The following is a 19,432-nucleotide window of genomic DNA, read 5'->3' on the forward strand; positions in this document are numbered from 1 at the left end:
GGAATTTTTTATATGCTTAAGTTAGAAATAACTCTTGGAGACGCTGGTGTAAAGGTTTTCACTGGTAAACATTTTTTTATTAGAAAATAAATGTTGTCAGAGTAGCTTGTAAGTACTGGAAGGATGGAATTTAATATCTGAGCTTATCCAACAATTCAAGTTATCTACCCCAGCTGTCTGTATTGTATTTTGATTGCACTCTGTTCAGCTATCAACTTAAGGCACAGACCTGTTTTTATTCCTCTCAATTTAATCTCTATGTCAGTATGATCAGCAGTGTCCTATCTGCTGCCTTCCCATCTGCTTTTCCTGCATGTCCCTCCATGTTAACCACCCAGCTTTGCTCTCCCCACCTCTCACCCTATTGTTCTGGAGGGAGTGTTAACACTGTTGTCGACTCACTCTTTCTTCATTTAACATGCTCTTTTTCATGGTCCACTTCACATTAACTCATTCCTGCCTTTCCTGGTATATAAGCTATTAAAATGAGGTTTGGTTGTATTCTAACTTGTACATTCTCTTTATGATTGGTTATCTACTCTTCTCCTTTTCTTGTTGACAGCTTCACTTTATGTATAGAGAAAGTGATGAGTTGACTGACAGGCAATCAGAATATAAAATATTGAAAGGCCAAACAGGTAAAGCACTCTTTAGTATTTCAGCTCTCTGGACTGTTACATCTCAGATTAATGATTAGGGAGGTTGAGAATGGAAGGGAGAAAATGAAGGCAGATGCCTGAAAATTCTGCAGGTTCCCTCTCTGAAGCAAATACTGCAGTCATCTGCAATTTTGTGTCCCCACCTTTTCCTGTCAGTTTTACTCTTAGAATCCTAGAATCATAGTCATAGCACTCTTAAGAGTTAAAAGGGACCTTTAAAGGTCATTTAGTCCAACTCCCTTGCAATTAAATCTACCCTCTTTAAGCTTGAAGCTGTTTACCCTTGTTCTATCACCACAGACTCTCCTAAAGAGTCTGTCCCCTTCTTTCGTGTAGCTCCCCTTTCCCTTTATCTACTCAAAAGCTACTATCAGGACTTGATCCAGAAGCCAATTCTTCATCCGTTCGATAGTCCACCTTAATCAATCAAATTTATATCTTTCCAATTTGGAAATAAGAATGTTGTGAGATACCACATCGGAGGCCTTACTGAAGTCCAGATAGCTGACATCAGTGGTTCTTCCCTTGTCCATTGACACAGTGACACCATCATAAAAGGCCGCTAGGTTGGTCAAGCAGGATTTGCCCTTGGTGAAGATGGATGTGTTGTTCCTCTGTATCATGTCCATCTCTTCCATGGGCCTTAGCATAGCTTCCAGGAGGATCTGCTCCATTACCTCTCCCAGCACAGAGATTATACTGATAAGACAATAGTTCTTAGGGTCATCCTTTTTGCCCTTCTTTATGATTCTCCTTTTCTTGTTCCTGACCTTCTGAATTCAGATTGATTCTCGGAAGCTTATAATCACTTTATAAAATTTACCCCAATTTTCTACGCAGCTGGAACCATAAGGTACAACATTTTCAGAAAGGATTTTATTAAGAAGATTGATGGTACCTTTCACTGTTATTCCTATTATTGTTACTTTTCATATTCCTATTATTGTAATTTTATTCTTATTCCTTCTATTGTGATTTTTCCAATCACCGTATCTCACCACTGAGGGTGGTGATACATGGGAACAGGTTGCCTAGTGAGGCTGTGAATGCCCCCTTCCTGGAGACATTCAAGGCCATGTTGGATGAGGCTTTGAGCAACCTGGTCTAGAGGAAGGTATCCCTGCCTGTAGTAGGGGTGTTGGAACTAGGTGATGTTAAATGTCCCTTACAACCCAAACTTTTCTGTGATTCCGTGAGGCTTGACCTAATCCTGCTGATTGTACTGTAATCAGACAGTAATTAATGTTAGAAGCACATTTTTAAGCCTTTGAGTCTCTTCTCTAATAACTTTCAAATATTGCTGTTGACGTTCATCTTAATAGGTACGCTATAGGTCAGAATAGTCTTCTAAATGAAAACCATTCACAATATTGTGAAGATGAACTTTCAAAGACAAATTCTGAGTTTCTAAGGCATAGTTAATCTTCCTGATTTCAATGTGATTGCTCCTCACCTACAGCAAACTAAGATATGAGACATGACTTATGATTAGGGGCAATAAGAATTTTGAAATCATGTTATAAAAATAATTGCAAAGAAAAAAACATGCTTTTTTGACACTGTTGGGGACAAGCTTTTTGGGAAACAAATGCAGCATATATCAGAGGCAATTTTCATAAGTTAAAGCAATGAGGGCTGTATTTTTCTGAGAAAACACAAAGAGTAGTAACCAATTCCATAGTTCACTGTTATTTGACTGTAACAGATTCTCTTTGAACTGATTAATCGCAGATTGACTATACCTAGTAATTACCTACTGTTTCATTCTAATGTATATTGTAACTTTAAAGTTCAGTTGACCCTGGAGGAAATTAAGTGCTATCGTGGCTTTTCCAAGGGAAAACTAAAGAAGGAGTAGGACATCTCGACATTTCTTTTCATGATGGCCCAGAGCTACAATTAATAAAAGTTCCTGGCTTCCAGAATTATGGCCATTCCTTTAAAAATAATGATGCTTCCTCTGTAGGTCACATTGTGTATATCCTTCAAAGTGATGTATCAAGGAAAGTGGAAAAATGTGAACAAATGTTCTCATAAAAGATTCTTTTTTATTATTCAAGCTTTTATTTAAACATTGATAATGTCTGAATCACAGAACTCTGAATCTTCCTTGCTTTAATTTGGTACTTACTCAGCTTTGACGTGCTTTAATGCACAGGAGAAAGACCAGTTCTCTTTGGCATAAAGATTGAATCTCTATTAGTATTTCCTCTTGTTAGGTAATAGTTCTCCAAAAAGGCTGATCAGGATTCTATGATATAAGTAGAGAATCTTCATGTTGGAGGACAAATGGATGTAAGCCAAATAGATTTTCTCTATTTGTAAACATTTGATAGAAAAACTTGTCTCCTTGGATGTTTTCAGAACACATGCATTTGGTAGTTGTAGCTAGGCACAAAGTAAACTGCAAGAGATTGGTAATTCCTGGAGATCTGATTATATGTATTTAAGGATAGGAAAATATATTTGATTATCTTTTTAGAATAAGTACTGATATTATTTTGATGAGAGCCATGTCTCTCATTCCTAGTCTAATATTACTGGTGTCAAATCTTGTATGACTGAAAGTGCCTGAACTTTCATCAGCATTTTACTGGTAAAATTAATCTTCTAAAGGTTTGTTGAGCACAATAACCAAATTTCAGCATTTCAGCTTTTATTTTGAAGTCTTCATTTCTAAGCTTTTTTCCTTTGAAATGAGATGGGGAGAAATGAAAGAGCAGGCTTTTCACAGGGGGTTATAAGTGGAGGTTTATCTATCTGTAAGTTTTAAGTGCCATCAGAGAGAATTTGCTTTTTTTTTTTTTTTTGAGCTTATGAAAAGAATACTAATGTCATGATAGTATAACAATCCATCACCCAGATGCTATAACAGTCATTAATAAGGTGGTTCCCTTCAGTCACAAGTAATGAAGAACTATCATTTAATCTGATGATATTATACAGTCAAAGTGTTTATTACAGCACAGATTCAGCTATTCTGATGTACTGTGAAAGCAGGAATTTTTCATTATTTTTTTTTTTAAGCTCTAACATTGCAACTCCATTAAATCAGTTTCCCTAATTTTAGACCAATAGCACCACTGTAACTTCCAGTCAGTCTGTCATTTTATTTAGATATGAAAATATATCTTGATTATAAAGACAAGTATAAATTTAAGGTAGATAGGGTTCAGATACTTGTGCAGTGGTCACTACATGAAAGTACTTGATTCTGAAAAGTGCTTTCATTCATGCACAGACTGAACTGTCATGGCTTTATGAACACTCGCTCAGAATGAGTGGAATCCATTGATAAGAACTGCACATACAAGAAGAAAAATGCAGTTTCCTTAGAAATAGAGAAAAAATATGGAGAAAAATTAGAGTATGCATTTCCAGAGTTCTCATTATAATTCTATTTTTAACTTATACAGGTAGCCTTAGAATACATTGTGTGATAATATTGACGTCACTTGTGTGCATTATATTTGTTTTAATTACACATTTTTTTCAAGATTGATGTACAGTGTTTTATGGAAGAGTGCATATGAGTTTTATCAGATTCTGACTACTAGTTGTATCAGTTTAACTTGTTTGTAACTTTAGCCCCTGTATTCTCATAACTACTTATTGTGAGCCTTACACCATCTAAAGATCACAATGTTGCTTTGATGCTAATGTGAAGAATCAGCGCATTTCTTATACTTCTCTTTTTAAATGAACCCTGAGCTATATATAGTGGCCAAAGGTTTGCTTCCTGCCTGCGTTCAGTGGGAAATACAGCTATGTCAGTGAACTCTTCCATTCTGCAGATTTTATACTGTTCCTCTGCAGTTATCAGTAAATACAGAACATGTGCAGTCCTTTACATTTCCATTGATCCTATTCCTGTTCTGTCTATCTGTAACAGAGAACACTGTGTCTCCCAGCCTAGAAAACTATGATTCCTTTCTGTGGAAAATGGAGTGCATGACAATATGGCTGGTAAATGTCTACATTTTGCCCCAGCATAAAATCAGGCTCTGGTAAACGTATGCACTTATGTCTGGGAAGTATACACAACTCTGTCGGTTTAAAATTCAGCTTAAGAACCCAGAACACATACAAGAGTAAGTGCATATTACTGGTGCCATGAATGAGACATACCATCTCATACTTCTCTGCACAATGGAATTAAGTCATTCTTTTCTGAGTCCTTTCTGTCTGCTCCTAAATCTCTCTGTGTGGAAAGCTCTGAATTTCAAGGTAGGCTACAGATTTTGTCATTGTCGTGAGAAGGGAATAGTGGTAAAGTAATCCTTGATAACTTCTGTCTCCACCTGTCCAGCTGTAGATCTGTCACAAGTTGTAGGTAGAACTATGTAATAATGTATTAGACAGTATTCTTTTTAGCAAGTGATGGAAGCTAAAACTTTCTAAATGACTGGAAAACCAAGTTGATAGTACTGTTATTTCAATGGGTCAAACTGAAATTGAGGAGAATTAACATGAGTATAAATTCTGCTAAGTCACTCCTTGTCCACTACCTAATGTTTCTTTAAGAAGCAAAACTCCTGTGTATTCTTACTGATCATGTTATGTTCATGGAGCATTTTATCTTTTCCAATAAGGAAAATGCTCTTCTGGTAAACTTAAACTTCTAAATACCAATAACTACATTGAAAGAGAGTTGTGAATGTGCCCCCCCCCCCCCCCCCCCCCAATAAAATGTAGCAGATATTGTTGATGTCTCAGGTATATTTTTACTTCATATGTATGTGACTGATGCGTAATGATAATCCACATTGTCCTGGCCAAAACATCTAGTGGTTAATAAATTCATCCACCTTTCTTCTCTGCAGGAAGTTGGATAATACCCAGTGTACTATCAGCAGTGTCTTGAGGTCATTTGGCTAGTTTCAAATACATATGGGGTTCTTGTGACTTCATTCTGTAAATCTCATTTTAGAAGAAGGCCACAGCCTCCTTTCAGTTGAAAACAGACAAATCTGTCATTGGCATAAATGACTGCTAGTCAATTGAGTACAATGAATCTCTATACACTACTCTCAGTAGTTCATTTTGTTCTTTGTACTCCATTTTCCACACCTCATTTTGAAGTATGATTTAGTACTTACAACATCTAAACTGAGTAGTTTTTCTTGAATAGTATTGTTGTCTTATTTTATGTTGCATTCTTATCATTACTTTTTGTATTTCATCTTGTCTCACTGAAATAACCTTGCACAGAAATGAAAAACTCTAAAATAAACCTAAAATAGACAGAAATAATGTTATCCAGACAAATACCATGGAAGTGTTTTTTGTGTGTCACTAAATTTTGTTATGAAGTAGGAACAAACTGTCTTTACCAACACTGTGTTATTAAATGGTATTTCAGAGTAATTTCTTTGAGAGATAAAAACATCAGAGTTGGAAAATACATTCTTCTTTCTTTGGAGAGTTTGAACATCCACTCTTTGGAGAATCATCTTATATGAACATAGGTCAAACTGGTTGATTTCTTTGTGTAAAATGATGTGAAGTTTCCAACTATTAATCTTTCTGTCTCTAGTAAGAGCAACTTTCTCTTTGAGTACGTGTTAGTGAAACTTTTTTTTCCTCAAATACACTAAGGTGGCAAGGTTTGCTTTCTCCCATTTCACTTGCTATAACAAATCATATGCCCATACTCTAAACATTGTTTTTTGGACCATATGGTGAATGACATAAGAGGTTGTGGAAAGGAAAGAAGGGAAGTTGAAGAGCCTGTAACGTGGAATCATGCTTACAGATCGGGGTACTAAGAACTACTGAACACATTATTTTTTTTCTTTCGCGTACATCTTTCTACTGATTTCTTTAACATTTGATAAATCCATTGTTGCAAATGTCATACTATTTAAAATACTGTTTGGTATTGGCTCTTGAAATCAGTTCCAAATCCTTTTAGACTTATTTTGAGACTTAACATCTATCTTTTTTAAGATAAAATGTTCTTTCTACTGCTGAAATTAAGAAGCAGAGGATACAGTAAATTTACCAAACATTTAAAAAAAAAAAAAAAAAAAGCTCAGATGGGTTGATAGGGCATGTGATCACTTCCAAGTAGGGTTTTCTTGAAACTTGTGCAAAAATCTTCTTTCTTACATAGAGCTCTTGGGCTAGTATCATCATAGAATCACAAGGTTGGAAAGGTCCTACAAGATCATCTAGTCCAACCGTCCTCCCATTACCATTACTACCACAAGCCACTAAACCATATCTCGTAGCTCCTCATCCAGACACCTCTTGAACACTGCCAGGGGCGGTGACTCCACCACTTCCCTTGGCAGCAATTCCAGTGCCTGACCAGAGAGAAGAAGTTTTTTATGTCTAATCTAAATCTCCTATGGTACAACTTGTGGCCATTTCCTCCGGTCCTGTTTGTTATATTACAGTTCTACACATGAGGGTTGATGGAGATTGTACACATAACAAAGCAGTGGAATAGAAATCCCTCACCTTAAGAACTTAATTTTCTGTCTGAATAAAATGGAGTTTTTCTGAAATTTCTCAGAAAAGAAAGCTTAAAAAACACTAACTTGCTCAAATTGAGTTTATATCATTTCAGTTAATTGGGGAAGTCTGATGCTGAAACCAGTTATTAAATGTATTTGTATATTAATTGTAATTGCCATTCATAAGATGCCCTAACATTTCAATTTAAATATAAATTTTTTGAGATTTCAAAATTTGTTGATAGACTTAGGAACAAATCAACACTTCCTTTTACTCTAGTTTCTCAAATTATTTCCACCACTTTAATTAAGCATTAAATACAATTATTTTAAATATTAGTAATTGTTGTATACCTTCCTTCTCCTTAACAGGACTGCTAAGTTGTTTTTGTGCGTTTGATTGGTTTTTAATTTGATCTTCTTATCCATTTCCTTGTATGTCTACTGGAGGAATACTGATGTACCTCTTGCCCTATGCTGATGTGGCTTTGTTATGCTGTGGTTCCAATTGACTTGTTGTGATTACTGTTTGTTTTATGCAAAAAAAAAAAAAGAATACACGTATGTTCAGAACAGGCTTGAAGTTCAACAATCTAATTGATGACTATTCTTTCCTTGCTAGATACCTTCTGTGAACAAGTTTGTTTCCTTCTGAATAGGCTGGAAGCATCCTTTGATTAATGTATACATACTCTAATAATACTGCATGTTATAATAAATTTATATGGTGCCCTGTGGGTACTACAGTTGGGTTATTAAGCATATGCCAAGGACAGTTCTGTTCATGTTTGTGTATGACTCCTACTGTAAGACAGTAAAGATAGCCTTAAGGCACCATAGAAAATATTACAGCTTACAGATTTATCGAGTGCCTGTACCTAATGACAGGAAATAGACTCTCTTTTAAGACATTTCCTCATTTAAATGAATCACCAACAATGTGTCTAGCACCTCCTTTTTGTGCAGCGAGCAGTGTGGTTGATCTCTGTGTTACAGCAGCTGGTCAGCAATTCCCTGGCTATGTGAGAATCAGGAATTCTCAGCAGATGCCCAAAATCAACTGGTAGGAAATTAGATGGAGGATTTCACAGTGTCTCTCGTAACAGAGTATAAAAGTGAATTTCATGTATGGCTACTTTACTGCTACCTGGAAAGAGAAATAAAGTTCAACATCAGTGATTCAGCTGAGCCATGCTAAAAGTATACAGACTTTAAAGAAAAGGTTAATTTTTATTTTCTTTTACCCACAGGTCTACCCACGGATAGCGCCGGCATTTTGGCACTACCTGCGGGTAGAAGTGAGTAGCGGGTATTTGAATACTCCCACATCTTTACTTTAAAGCTTACTAGTGCTTACTGACCTCCTAGTGTGTCTATTGTGCAAAAATAGTTAGCTGCCATTCTAGCTGTCATTTTCTGTGAATGTAGTCTTGTACTAATTCCATATTGTTTTGACTACAGTGTAATTACTAACCTAAGTCGTAGAGATGTGATGTGTCTATATGCAAGACTAAGGACAGAAAAAAAAAAAGATATCTAAGTCAAGGCCATATCATACATTGTGACTGTAGCACAAAAATCAAAGTACTGAAATCCATACCTGCACCTTCTTTTATAAACACATTTTACATTCATGAGAAGAATTTGGAGCTTCAGTTTTGCTGTATCATTTTTGTTAAGTTTGTACAACTCAACTTGATATCATTTCTCCCCTCTTTTGTCCCTCAGGAGCATGAGCAGCTCAGCTATTCCTCCACAAGGTCCAAGGCTCCAAGTGTTATCATCACAGGTCTCAAGCCAGCCACCAAGTATATATTTCATATCAGAGTCAGGACGGCAGCAGGATACAGCGGCTATAGCCAGAAGTTTGAATTTGAAACTGGAGATGAAAGTAAGTTTTAATGAAAGGAAAAACATCAAATACCATAGAAGTAGCATTTAATTCCAGAATAGTCAGACATTAAGAGTTTAAATGGTTGAATCCATTCCATATATTTATCACAGAGTGACTACTGCTGTATTACAAAAAGTAAGCCTTAGCCTCACACTTCTGGATTTATTTATTTTTCTCAAGTAACAAACGTAAATGTAAGTCCATAACTGCAGGTGAATGAATGTTTGCTTCTGCAAGATCCCCTGGTTTGCCATAGATCCATTCTTCATTTAAAGAAGGCCATCCTTTAAACCTCTGGAATTATCCTCTGTGAGGTTTCCATGTTACTGAAGACCAGCAGCTTTATGCAGGTTCTTAGAACACACTGATGGAGTCATTTCTCTGTAGTTTTTAATGCTCTCAGAATATGACAAAAAAGAAAAATTTTATATGTATTTCAACCTGTAAGTTTACTTATAGTCAATGAGAACAAAAATCCCACAAGTTCTTGAAGAATATGAAAAAAGGTTTACTTGGAACAATTTTGAATGTTACATATTGCCTTGCACCTTCAAAGAGACCATGAACAAGATATTTACAAGAATTTGAGATAAAATGAGTGTGGTAGAATCAGCACTAAAACACTCATTAATGAAATTGCTTTAATTAACCAATTATGTATACTGTGTTTTTCATTAGAGTTTTGGATTTCAAGTTATTTAAGCTAAAGTACAGACCCAAAACTATACAAGTATTTTCAAGAGCACCCATGGGTTTGTGTTCCATTTTCATTGCTTCTTAAAACACTTCTGAAATAGAAGTTAGGGACAGATTTCCAAGTACTTAATGCCTAATTGGACTTTTAATTTTTTTCTAAGTTGTTAAGCCAATTGGATTGATAAGGAATTAAGCACTTGGGTACTTTAAAGAATTCTAGTAGTATCTGTTTGCATCTCATGATGCAAAAAATACTAGCCTTTAGGCACAATGGGTTATAACTGTTATGAGAAGTAAATGGTATTTAAACCTCCATGAGCCAATGTTATATGTGGACGAATGAAACTTACTTATCTAAATTAGGAAGACTATTGCCTAATTTCTGTCATGAGCACTATTTGTAGAAATGTCTCAAAGCTATGAAAGTCCATGCATGCTGACCAAGCCCCTCATCTTCTTATATATCTTTTCCTTAATGCAACTGCCTTGTCAGGCTGCATGGTTAGCTAGAGTAGTGTGCTAATCCTATTTATTTATTTTTAATAAGAACAAGTATATAAAGCAGTAATCTACAAAAAGTTGAGCTAGTTCAGTTAATAAAGGACCGTATACTTGGGTCCAGCTAAGCCAGTATTATCATTGTAGATGTTACTGTATTCTTACTTCACCTTTCCAAGTATCAGATGTCTGAAGAAGTTCAAATCTGTATAGACTTCCGTAATGTCATAGAGCCCAGGGGCTGCATGTATTGGAGCTCCTTCAGCTCTAAAATTATGAGAGAAAGGACAAAAAGGACTAAAGATGGTGCTGAGAAAAGCATAAAAGGCAATTTAGAAGGTTGTGTTTTTCTCCAAGCTCACTGGATGCAGAGGATGACAAGTTGGGCCATGTGGTTCTGTCCGCCATTTTGAGTCAGAAGAATAGGTCATAGATTAAAGTAGTTTACATGATGCTATTATGAGTTTTTCTCAGGAAAAAAAAAAAAAAAAAGTATAGTTTTCTCTCTCTGGGGAATACTGTTGCCACGCCAATATTAATATGAGCTATTAAGTGCTTTAAAAAAAAAAAAAAGAAGAAGAAATGGTTGATTACTTCATATGTCGTGTATTTTAATTTTAATCTCATTTTGAAGAAACATTGGATTTTGCATTATAACATATCATAAATGATGCATTGTCTGATTTTTAGATGTGCTCCTACACAGTAGGAAGACAGACAAGTTTTCTATAGAAAAAGGTCTGTATTGTAAAGTCAGATTTTGACTTAAACATTGAATGCCTTCATAACTTCTGAGTATTCACTGTGAATATTGATAGTAAAAACATATACCTTATATTTGCTGTTTACCAACATTTATTGCTTAGACTCATTCCTGACTAAAAGTATTTAATTTGTTACAAAACAAAATGACTGTGTGATTGAAAGGAAATGTGAGCAGAGCAAATGTAGGCTTTGCTTATGATCAGCAGAGCTGGAGTAGAGGGAAATTCTGTAGCTCAGCTTGAAATGGTGCTAGATGAATACCTCAGTTTAATTGAAAGGGTCATTTAAAGGCCTGTTACAGCTGTAAGTATTACTTTAAATTTAAAGGAAAAAAAAATAAGAAGAGTACATGGTGGTAAACATTACTTATTTCACATGGAAGCAGTTCTCAGTGACCAGTCAAATTATACCTTTATACTTTCCAAATATCTTACTTTCTCAAAGCAGTATTTTGGAAGCACGCCTATTGTAAGCTTTAATGCAGTATCAGATTATTATGGTTATTCATTTGAACTCCTTTCACAACATCAAGAAGACCTCTGTAACTGAAGCTTTTCCAGTCAGCTTATGAAAGCAGATTGAAATGTAACATCTCCAATAAACAGTCTGGACTTGAAGACTTCCAGCAACGGGTAACTCAGCATATTTAGAGGCAGGTAGTTCTATCATTTAGCCCTTAAAATTTAAAATCTGTCCTGTAGTCATGACTTGATTTTGTTTTTATAGCTTGGATTTCATGATCCTCTTCTGACAAATCAAAAAGTCTAATACTATAAGGACATGACTTTCTCATCTAAATGTGAATAGGCCTCTTTAAGGATACTCTCGTCTTTCCCATAAATAAAATGCATGTTCTGTCCCTCTGAAAGTCAGTTTATCCAAACATAGAATTTGTATCTCTCCAAGGTTTACCATCCTTTCTAAACTATAGTATCAGAACTGAATCTGATACTGAACTGAGTGTGAAAAGGAAACCTGTTTATGATACAATTAACAGTCATACCACCACTTACCTCCTTCTGGTTTAGTTTCTTTTATAGATCCAAGCACTTGCTGTTCAAACAGGGCATTGCCTTACACAACTGATCAGCAAAGCAATATTTCTGTGGACACTCTTGTAGGCTTTTCTTTAAAGTAGTGCAACAAATGTTGAGTCTTCAGTTGTGACATGTCTGTCAATGTCTTTGGCAGGACAGTGTAATCGTGCTTTCTCCACTTTACTGACTGAAACTCTATCTATGCTGCTTCAGCTCTATAGGATAAAATAAGGTACTTCATTCACCGTGTGCCCCCGGTGGCGCAGTGGTATAAAGTGCTGCTTGCGGCACTGAAGGGCCCGGGTTCGAATCCCCCCTGTGGCGCAGGGGGTAGAAGTGCCACTTCGCTATACAGAGGGCTCGAAACCCGGGAGTTGGACTCGATGATCTCTAAGGTCCCTTCCAACTCGCACGATACTATGATACTATGTTATGATATGATTACTATGAACACCAGGGAGTTTTAGTATAGTTATTAAAGGTGGTGTGTGATGCCAAAAGTCCAACTCTGTAGGAGCCATGAAAAGGTAAGTCATGAAGTGCTCATTAGTTTTTTAGGAAGTCCTCCAACCTTCTGACCAACAAACTGGCAGTCATTACTTGGAGAGCATGATAATGGAGAAAGAACTCTTTTCTCCCTGCTGCAGAGACAGCTGAAAGAGTAACTTTTGTACTTCACAAAGGGAAATGTAATTATCCAGAAAAGTCAGAAAAATTGTCTTTTTAAAGAAGTAGGGATGGTTGAATGGATGCTGTGAAGGATTTCTTCCACTGTCAGAACTAAGAGGCTGCTGCTGGGAGATTTCCATGTAACACCTTTGCAAAGCGTAGTAACTACAGCTTATGACTATGTTCCTCATTGCCCTTCATAGCAGTTGCCCTTTTTCAACAGGGTGGGTTCTTTTTTGATTGGCTGGTTTTTTAGATGTAATGATTCAAAGCTTTCTTTTTTTTTTCTTTTTCTGAAGGAATGTTTTTTACAGTATCAACCCAGAGGCCCTGTTGCCCACAGGAATGTGTAAGGGACTGAATAATTTTCTGCTGCTAGACAGTGAAGTATTTCCATGCTGTGATTCTCTTCTTTGCAGGGTTTGTTCTAAATCTGAGGGTGGTTTCCATACCAGTCTTCCCATCATCAGGAAAGAAATTTGTATATGACAGAGAACTTGGCTTGTCCCAGAAAGGATCTAGGGGGCAGACTTGCCTGTGTGCAGTGGGGGCTACTGCTTTAGCTGAACAGAGTGTGGCAAAAGTAACCACAGTGTGATTTATTTTTTTAATCCAAAAGCAATGTAGACTTTTAGATGGCTCAGATAACTCAGATTAATAATTTTAAAAGCAAAGCAAAAATTAGAAGTAATAATATAATACCTAGATGTAAGAAACTAACTGGTCCAAAAAACTCTTTTGTGGAAAAAGCAACTTCAATTTCTTTAATGTAGACACAAATGGTGATTTTCTTCTATTACTGTATCTGTTAATCTTCACATTCTTCCTTCTGTTCCCACATCCACAACATCCACTGTAATTTTTCAGCCTCAAATCAGGTTATTTTGGATTTGTAGTCAGATGTGAGTGAGACTTTGAGATTTGTTTTTCCAGAACTCCAGAGGAGAGTCTTGAGTCATTGTTTCTGACAGAAGTCTCTCCATTATTGTTTCAAGCACTTGCCCTGATTCATGCCATGTTAGAGTATCAGCCTCTAGGATTTTTAGAAGTAGCTGCCAGTGCAAAAGTGAGTTTTTTGTGTTGTTGTTTTTTTTGTTGTTTGTTCTATTTACCTTCTATTTAAAAACTGTCTTGCTGTATCCATCCCCATGTCTCCTTAGTCATGGTATTCATTCAATAGCAGTCAGTGCTGGATTCTTCAAGGTATCTCATTTAAATCTTGAAATGTTTCCTTACTGTGTTTTATATTTTCATCTACTTGGTCATCTAATATGAGCTTACCCTGTCTAGTTCCTAGAAGTTCCAGAGTCTTTACTTTTTGACTTAATTTCCTAAACAAGAACAATTCCTTGGTCAGATCTTACGTTTTTATCACAGGCTTTCCATTCACCTACTGGTCAGGAAGTTAATGTTATTGGCAACACTGTGAAAAGAAGCTTTTCAAGTCAATACATGCAAAGAATTAATACAAACTTACACTGGTAATAGTATTTCATTTCACTTTTAAAAGCCCTTTTTAAGATTGCCGTCCCATTGCCTGCTCCTTTTCCCACATCCCCCCTGAGACTGGAGGCCATCAGCTCCCAGGAACTGCAGCACTTCTGAAAAGGTAAAGGTAACCCTTGTTAGACATTTTCTTTTTCTTTCCTGTTGTTCTTTAGCTCTGTTACTTACAGTGCTGTGTAAATCCATCTGACAGTCAGTTACTGTCTATTAGAGCTCCAGTTCTCACCATCCATTCTTATCTATCTCACAGCCACTCACTATTCTCTGTCTAGCTGTCTTTCTGTCACTGCTTTATCCCTCACACTGCTGGAAGGTCTGCAGCCTGATAGATGTCAAACTGAAATAACTAAAGCACGTAGCTGAGAGACAGAAGAGAGCTATCATTAGGAATACCAGACCTTTTATACTGAATACACAACCTTCTAAAAGATTTTGGAGATATCTGCTCAGAGAAAAGTGGAAAACAGAACTGGAAGATTCTCTCTTTTATCCTCTTGTGCTATGAATGAAATTTATGCACTGTTTTTCACTGTCTTCCAAGTGAGGAAGTGAAGAAGCCTCAGGTATTTCTCTTCATCTCAGAGAGAAGGGGAAGAAGTGCAGGTCCTCTACACATTCAGGTGAAGAACCTAGTAAGCAGTTGTAATTGAGACATAGCATGAATGTAAAGAGTGGTTGGTGGGGTCAGAACTGATCTCAGAAGGAATTTTCTTCTTGAGTGAGGAAACTGGACACATTGCTGAGCGAGGAATCTAGAATGATACAGTTAGGAACTCTGAAGTGTCATTTTAAGCAAATAATCTGCTTCTGAGTAAATCACGAAGAGTAATGTGAGTAAACAGTTTGTGTGGATAATACAATTTGGGGTAGAGGTATGTTTAGTATGCGATATAGTTTTACAATCAGTGCACCAGTTTGTATCAGTGGTACCTACACCATGCTGAAAAGTTCTGACCTTATACTGTACTATCTAGTCATCTGCTGGCTAACTCATAAATCTGCCCTTATCTTTGCCTTATGCCACTCATTTTTAAAAGTTTTTGTCAAAATGAACATGAGAAGCATATGGGCAGAAGGAATGAAACAAAATGGCAGACATTACAGCCTCTTAGATAGGTACTGAGCTCCCTCATGAGACATCTCTGAAGCAGAAGCCTAGGAGACCAATCCACCTTTTGCATCTTGGAACACCAGCCAGGGTTAGCAAATGTTAACCTTTTTCTTTCCAGGACTGCTGTGAGCTGCTGGAAATGGACAGAACCAACCTCCCAGCTTACGCTGCAGCAGGAATGTCACTGCAGACAGGTGTAATATCATAAATGGGAACAGGGGGATAAGGAAAGGAGCAGTCAGTTGGCAATCATTTTCCCACTGGATCTGCTGGTGGGTTTTGCATTCCTGTTCCATGTGAGCTTTTTCAACTCCTTGCCTGTTCATGACAACTGTCAAGTAGAGAATGTCCCCATAGATTGTAAAGCTGTGTTCATTCCTGTGATCGTGGAACTAAGAATCCATGTGTGCAGTCAGCAGGTGTTGATCAAGATAATGCACTGCAAAGTGTAAAGAAAACAAAATGACTTTAGTTATGCAGGCATTGGCCTTAATGCTTAATGAATGATATTCTGGGAAAATGACTGTGTGATCCCATGAATTTAATGCAGCGCTATGGCATGTACACACAAAAAGATAAAGTTGCAGAAACTTGCTTGACTTTGCAGTCACCAGAGTCTCTTAAATTCACATTTTCCGTTGTGTGAACAAGAATATTCTTAAGGGAAATTTATAAATATGCACATATGACAGAGAGAAAAAAAATGATAAAAAAACAAACAAACCAGGAAATGACCAAAGAAAGAGTAAAGAACAGACACAACAAAAACAATTCCTGCTAAAACCTGTATTATTTGCAACTTGAATATTACCTTAATTAGGAGAGAAACTGAAAAATGAGAAAGAAGAGAAAGATCAAAGGGCATGCAGAATTTTGTTTAGGACAGCAAAAATTGTTTGAAAATTGTCATGATTGAGTTTCTGCTATTAGCATATTCTCCTTGCCTGGGGAGTGTTTTGTGGAACCTGTGTGCAAGTATGCTGTATGCACGTACATGTGCCTTTGTAGTTATCCGTGTGTTGTTCACTGTTTCTAGAAGCAAAAATAAGTATTTCCATCATTTTGCCTTACCTGCTTCTCTGACAGTTTTTAACAAATCCACATTTTCCAATTATATTTGTCTGTCATTTGACATTTTTTATCTGACAAGTAAATTAAGGTCATCAAGAAGTTCCAGGCTTGAAAGGCTCTTTATAATCACGTGGACTCTGGCATCTCTACCAACACAGTGAAATAGACACACTAGAAACTGAACGAACATTTTTGAAAGTATACAGTCTCAAAAGTATATCAGTTAGATGCAAAAAGAACTGAGTTGGTGGAGAACTTCTCCCCATTCAAGAACTTGACTGTGGTTCCTGATAGAAAGTGTGTACATTAGAAAACTGATAGCTTGTAGTCAGCTTTAACTAAAACTCCAAGCAGGTTCATCCAGCAGGATCAATCAAGGACAATAGCATTTTTCATTTCAGTATCTAGCACCGGGTTTTTTTAGACAATAGGATCAGGTCCTACATTTCTACCCTGAACTCAAATTATCTTCAAGTAAGGCCCTGAGTTTTCTAACATATAACTAATTTATCTGAAAGTATCTCTTGCTAAAATCACTGTTTTTGCACTCCTTTTCCTATTAAATATATATGTATATATTGCTTGTAGTTTTTTCTCTCACTTCTATTGTAGAAATGGAAACTGGACAAGATGTAGTCATTGGAAACCTCCCTTACCTGTTACAACTTCAGACTGACCCTGTCAGTCTTTACGACATTTAGCATAACCTTTGCTAGTCTGAAAGGGTATTTGGTGCTTGAGATGGACAGCCTATTCCATTTGCATTTTTATTTCTGTGGCACTATATTATATGTTGAATTCTTTTTCACTAAACCTGACAGTGTGGAGCATAAGATAATGCACAGCTACAGTCCATTCCTGCGGTATCACAGGATTCTGTTTTAGAGATGATTAGTGAGTATTTGGTAAAGGGTTTTGATACATCATTTATTGGAAAATGTGTGCATTTAACTTGTCTAAGGAGAGTTTGTGACCACAGATACTGAATGCCTTATAATTTACTGCCTCTGCATATCTCCATTAAATTATATGGGCAGAAATCTAATGTCAGAAATTTAACAAGTTGGTTTTGCTGAAAACTGGACATGAATTACTATTGCTCTTACTTGTTTCACTCTTACTACAAAGGCAGTTTACAATGCTAGTTTCTAAACCATTCACAGATATTATTTAGAAGACAAATGCCTTTCCTGAAAATGGCTTTTTATGAGGCTTTAGTTAGTGGTGTATGCAGTGCTGGGCTTCATCAACTGGAACATGAGTGAACCCAGCTGCCGAACTTTCTTTTTGCAGCAGTTTAGGAGCTGTAATCATCCGATGCCCAAAGAAAACTGAAGATTTTGTTGGCAAGTTTACAAAGTCAAAGTTGCTTTATTAGTAAATCTGAAATTTATTTTCTTTTCTACATTTACTGCTGTTCTCAGAGGTAACTGTGTTACTGTGATCCTGTGAAATATGTATTCTAGTAGAACAATATTGTGTTTCTTAGAGAAAAACGAAAGGAAGAATTAGGTAAATGTCATGCAATGAAAAAAAAAAAAATGAAAATGTAACTTGTCTACTTTAAAAAGAAAAGCTCTGAAGTCACAAAGCAAGAGATGTGGTTCTCTTATTGAATAGTACTTGAACAATGAGGACGAGCCTGACCATGAGCAGGTACTTCATCAACGTAAATGTTTAATATTATTAAGAAAATATAGCGAAAAGCTCAAGCCTCTACAGACAATTTCAAGTGATCTGTTTTACCTGCTAAATGTCCTACAAGAAATAACAGAGAGAAAAACATGAAGCACAAAATAATCACTTTTTTTTATCTACTGAATTGATGCCTATCCTCAAAGAATATTAAAGATAGAACTGTAAGTCTGTAATAATAAAGCTAAATACTAGAAACACAGAAGAGTGTGTCAGGCTACATGTTATATACACTTTTTCTGCTTAGGATTGTACTGAACCCAGTTCAATATTTCCTACATACGTAACACTGCTACTGACTTCATTTTGGATAGTTAGATGCACAGATGTTTTTTAATAACATGCAAGGTTAAGCTTGCTAAAAACAATACATTTGTTCTAGTTTTATGTCCAAAATCCAGTCATACTCAGGTCTTAGTAAATTGCAAGTGCCTGATGGTGCTGGTTCCTCATTTTAGAAACCTATAAAAGTATTCCTCATTCATAGGTGATACACAGCTATGAATACATTTTCACATCATGTCTGGTCTAAGCACCAAGAAAATTACTGCAGAGTAATTGCAACTTTTGGCTAGTTAAATGTTGTCACCCATTCTGCATGAATCCCAGGTGCTGGAACTTTAACCTCTTTCTTTGTGCTTCTCTTTCAGCTTCTGATATGGCTGCAGAGCAGGGACAGATTCTCGTGATTGCCACTGCTGCTGTTGGTGGATTCACTCTCCTGGTCATCCTCACTTTGTTCTTCCTGATCACTGGGAGGTAATTAAAGCTACACTGTTCTCGTTTGCTCAGGGTCTGTGTTATCCAAGCCTAAGAATTTGTAAAGAATAGCTATGCCGCTTATTTTCAGTGTTTTTTATAAGTAAGTTTCTGATCATCTTTCACATGGATATGGGCAGGAGGAGACCAAAATTTAAAATACAATGCAACTGCAAATCTGTGACATTAGAAGACAAAGAAAAGAACACAAAACACAGTATTAGTTATGAAATCTCTTAACTGTAAATTGCAAAGCTTTAGAGAATGTAACCTTAGGATTTCTGATGTCTTGGGGCTGGCAATATAGTTTGGTAAAGACACTGGGTGGACAGTTTTTGTTTCTTTTTGATACATTAAATATGTAGACAAAAATATCTTACATAGCTGTGTGTGATACATCCCTTGTGCGTTTATTAAGAGAATGTTATTTATTAGGAGAATTATGAGATGAAATTAAACTCAGGAAAACCTTACTCTAGGATATTGGGATGATTTATCTTCCTGAAGGACCTGGACAATGATTATTTTTTTAAAATGTTGGTGATTTTTGTACTTACAAGTCTATTTCCCTCCTTTTAGTACAGTGCTAATTGTCTGTCTTTCCTCAATTG

At 36.4% G+C, this 19,432-nt stretch overlaps 1 protein-coding gene across 5 annotated transcripts in view; it reads left to right on the forward strand.

Annotated features, from left to right (window-relative positions):
* EPHA6 (EPH receptor A6) overlaps window positions 1-19,432 on the forward strand; it is a 463,816-nt gene that overhangs the window by 326,677 nt on the left and 117,707 nt on the right. For 3 of the 5 annotated variants that reach the window (XM_072332800.1, XM_072332826.1, XM_072332817.1), the window contains 2 exons: window positions 8,849-9,011; window positions 18,713-18,821. In XM_072332800.1, the coding sequence (XP_072188901.1) occupies window positions 8,849-9,011; window positions 18,713-18,821 (272 nt within the window). Of the gene's footprint in view, window positions 1-8,370; window positions 8,419-8,848; window positions 9,012-18,712; window positions 18,822-19,432 lie in introns of all 5 variants that reach the window. The other 2 variants (XM_072332791.1, XM_072332808.1) reach the window with 1 other exon arrangement.

The sequence above is a fragment of the Excalfactoria chinensis genome, chromosome 1, assembly GCF_039878825.1.
Source record: "Excalfactoria chinensis isolate bCotChi1 chromosome 1, bCotChi1.hap2, whole genome shotgun sequence".
NCBI classification, from domain to species: Eukaryota; Metazoa; Chordata; class Aves; order Galliformes; family Phasianidae; genus Excalfactoria; species Excalfactoria chinensis.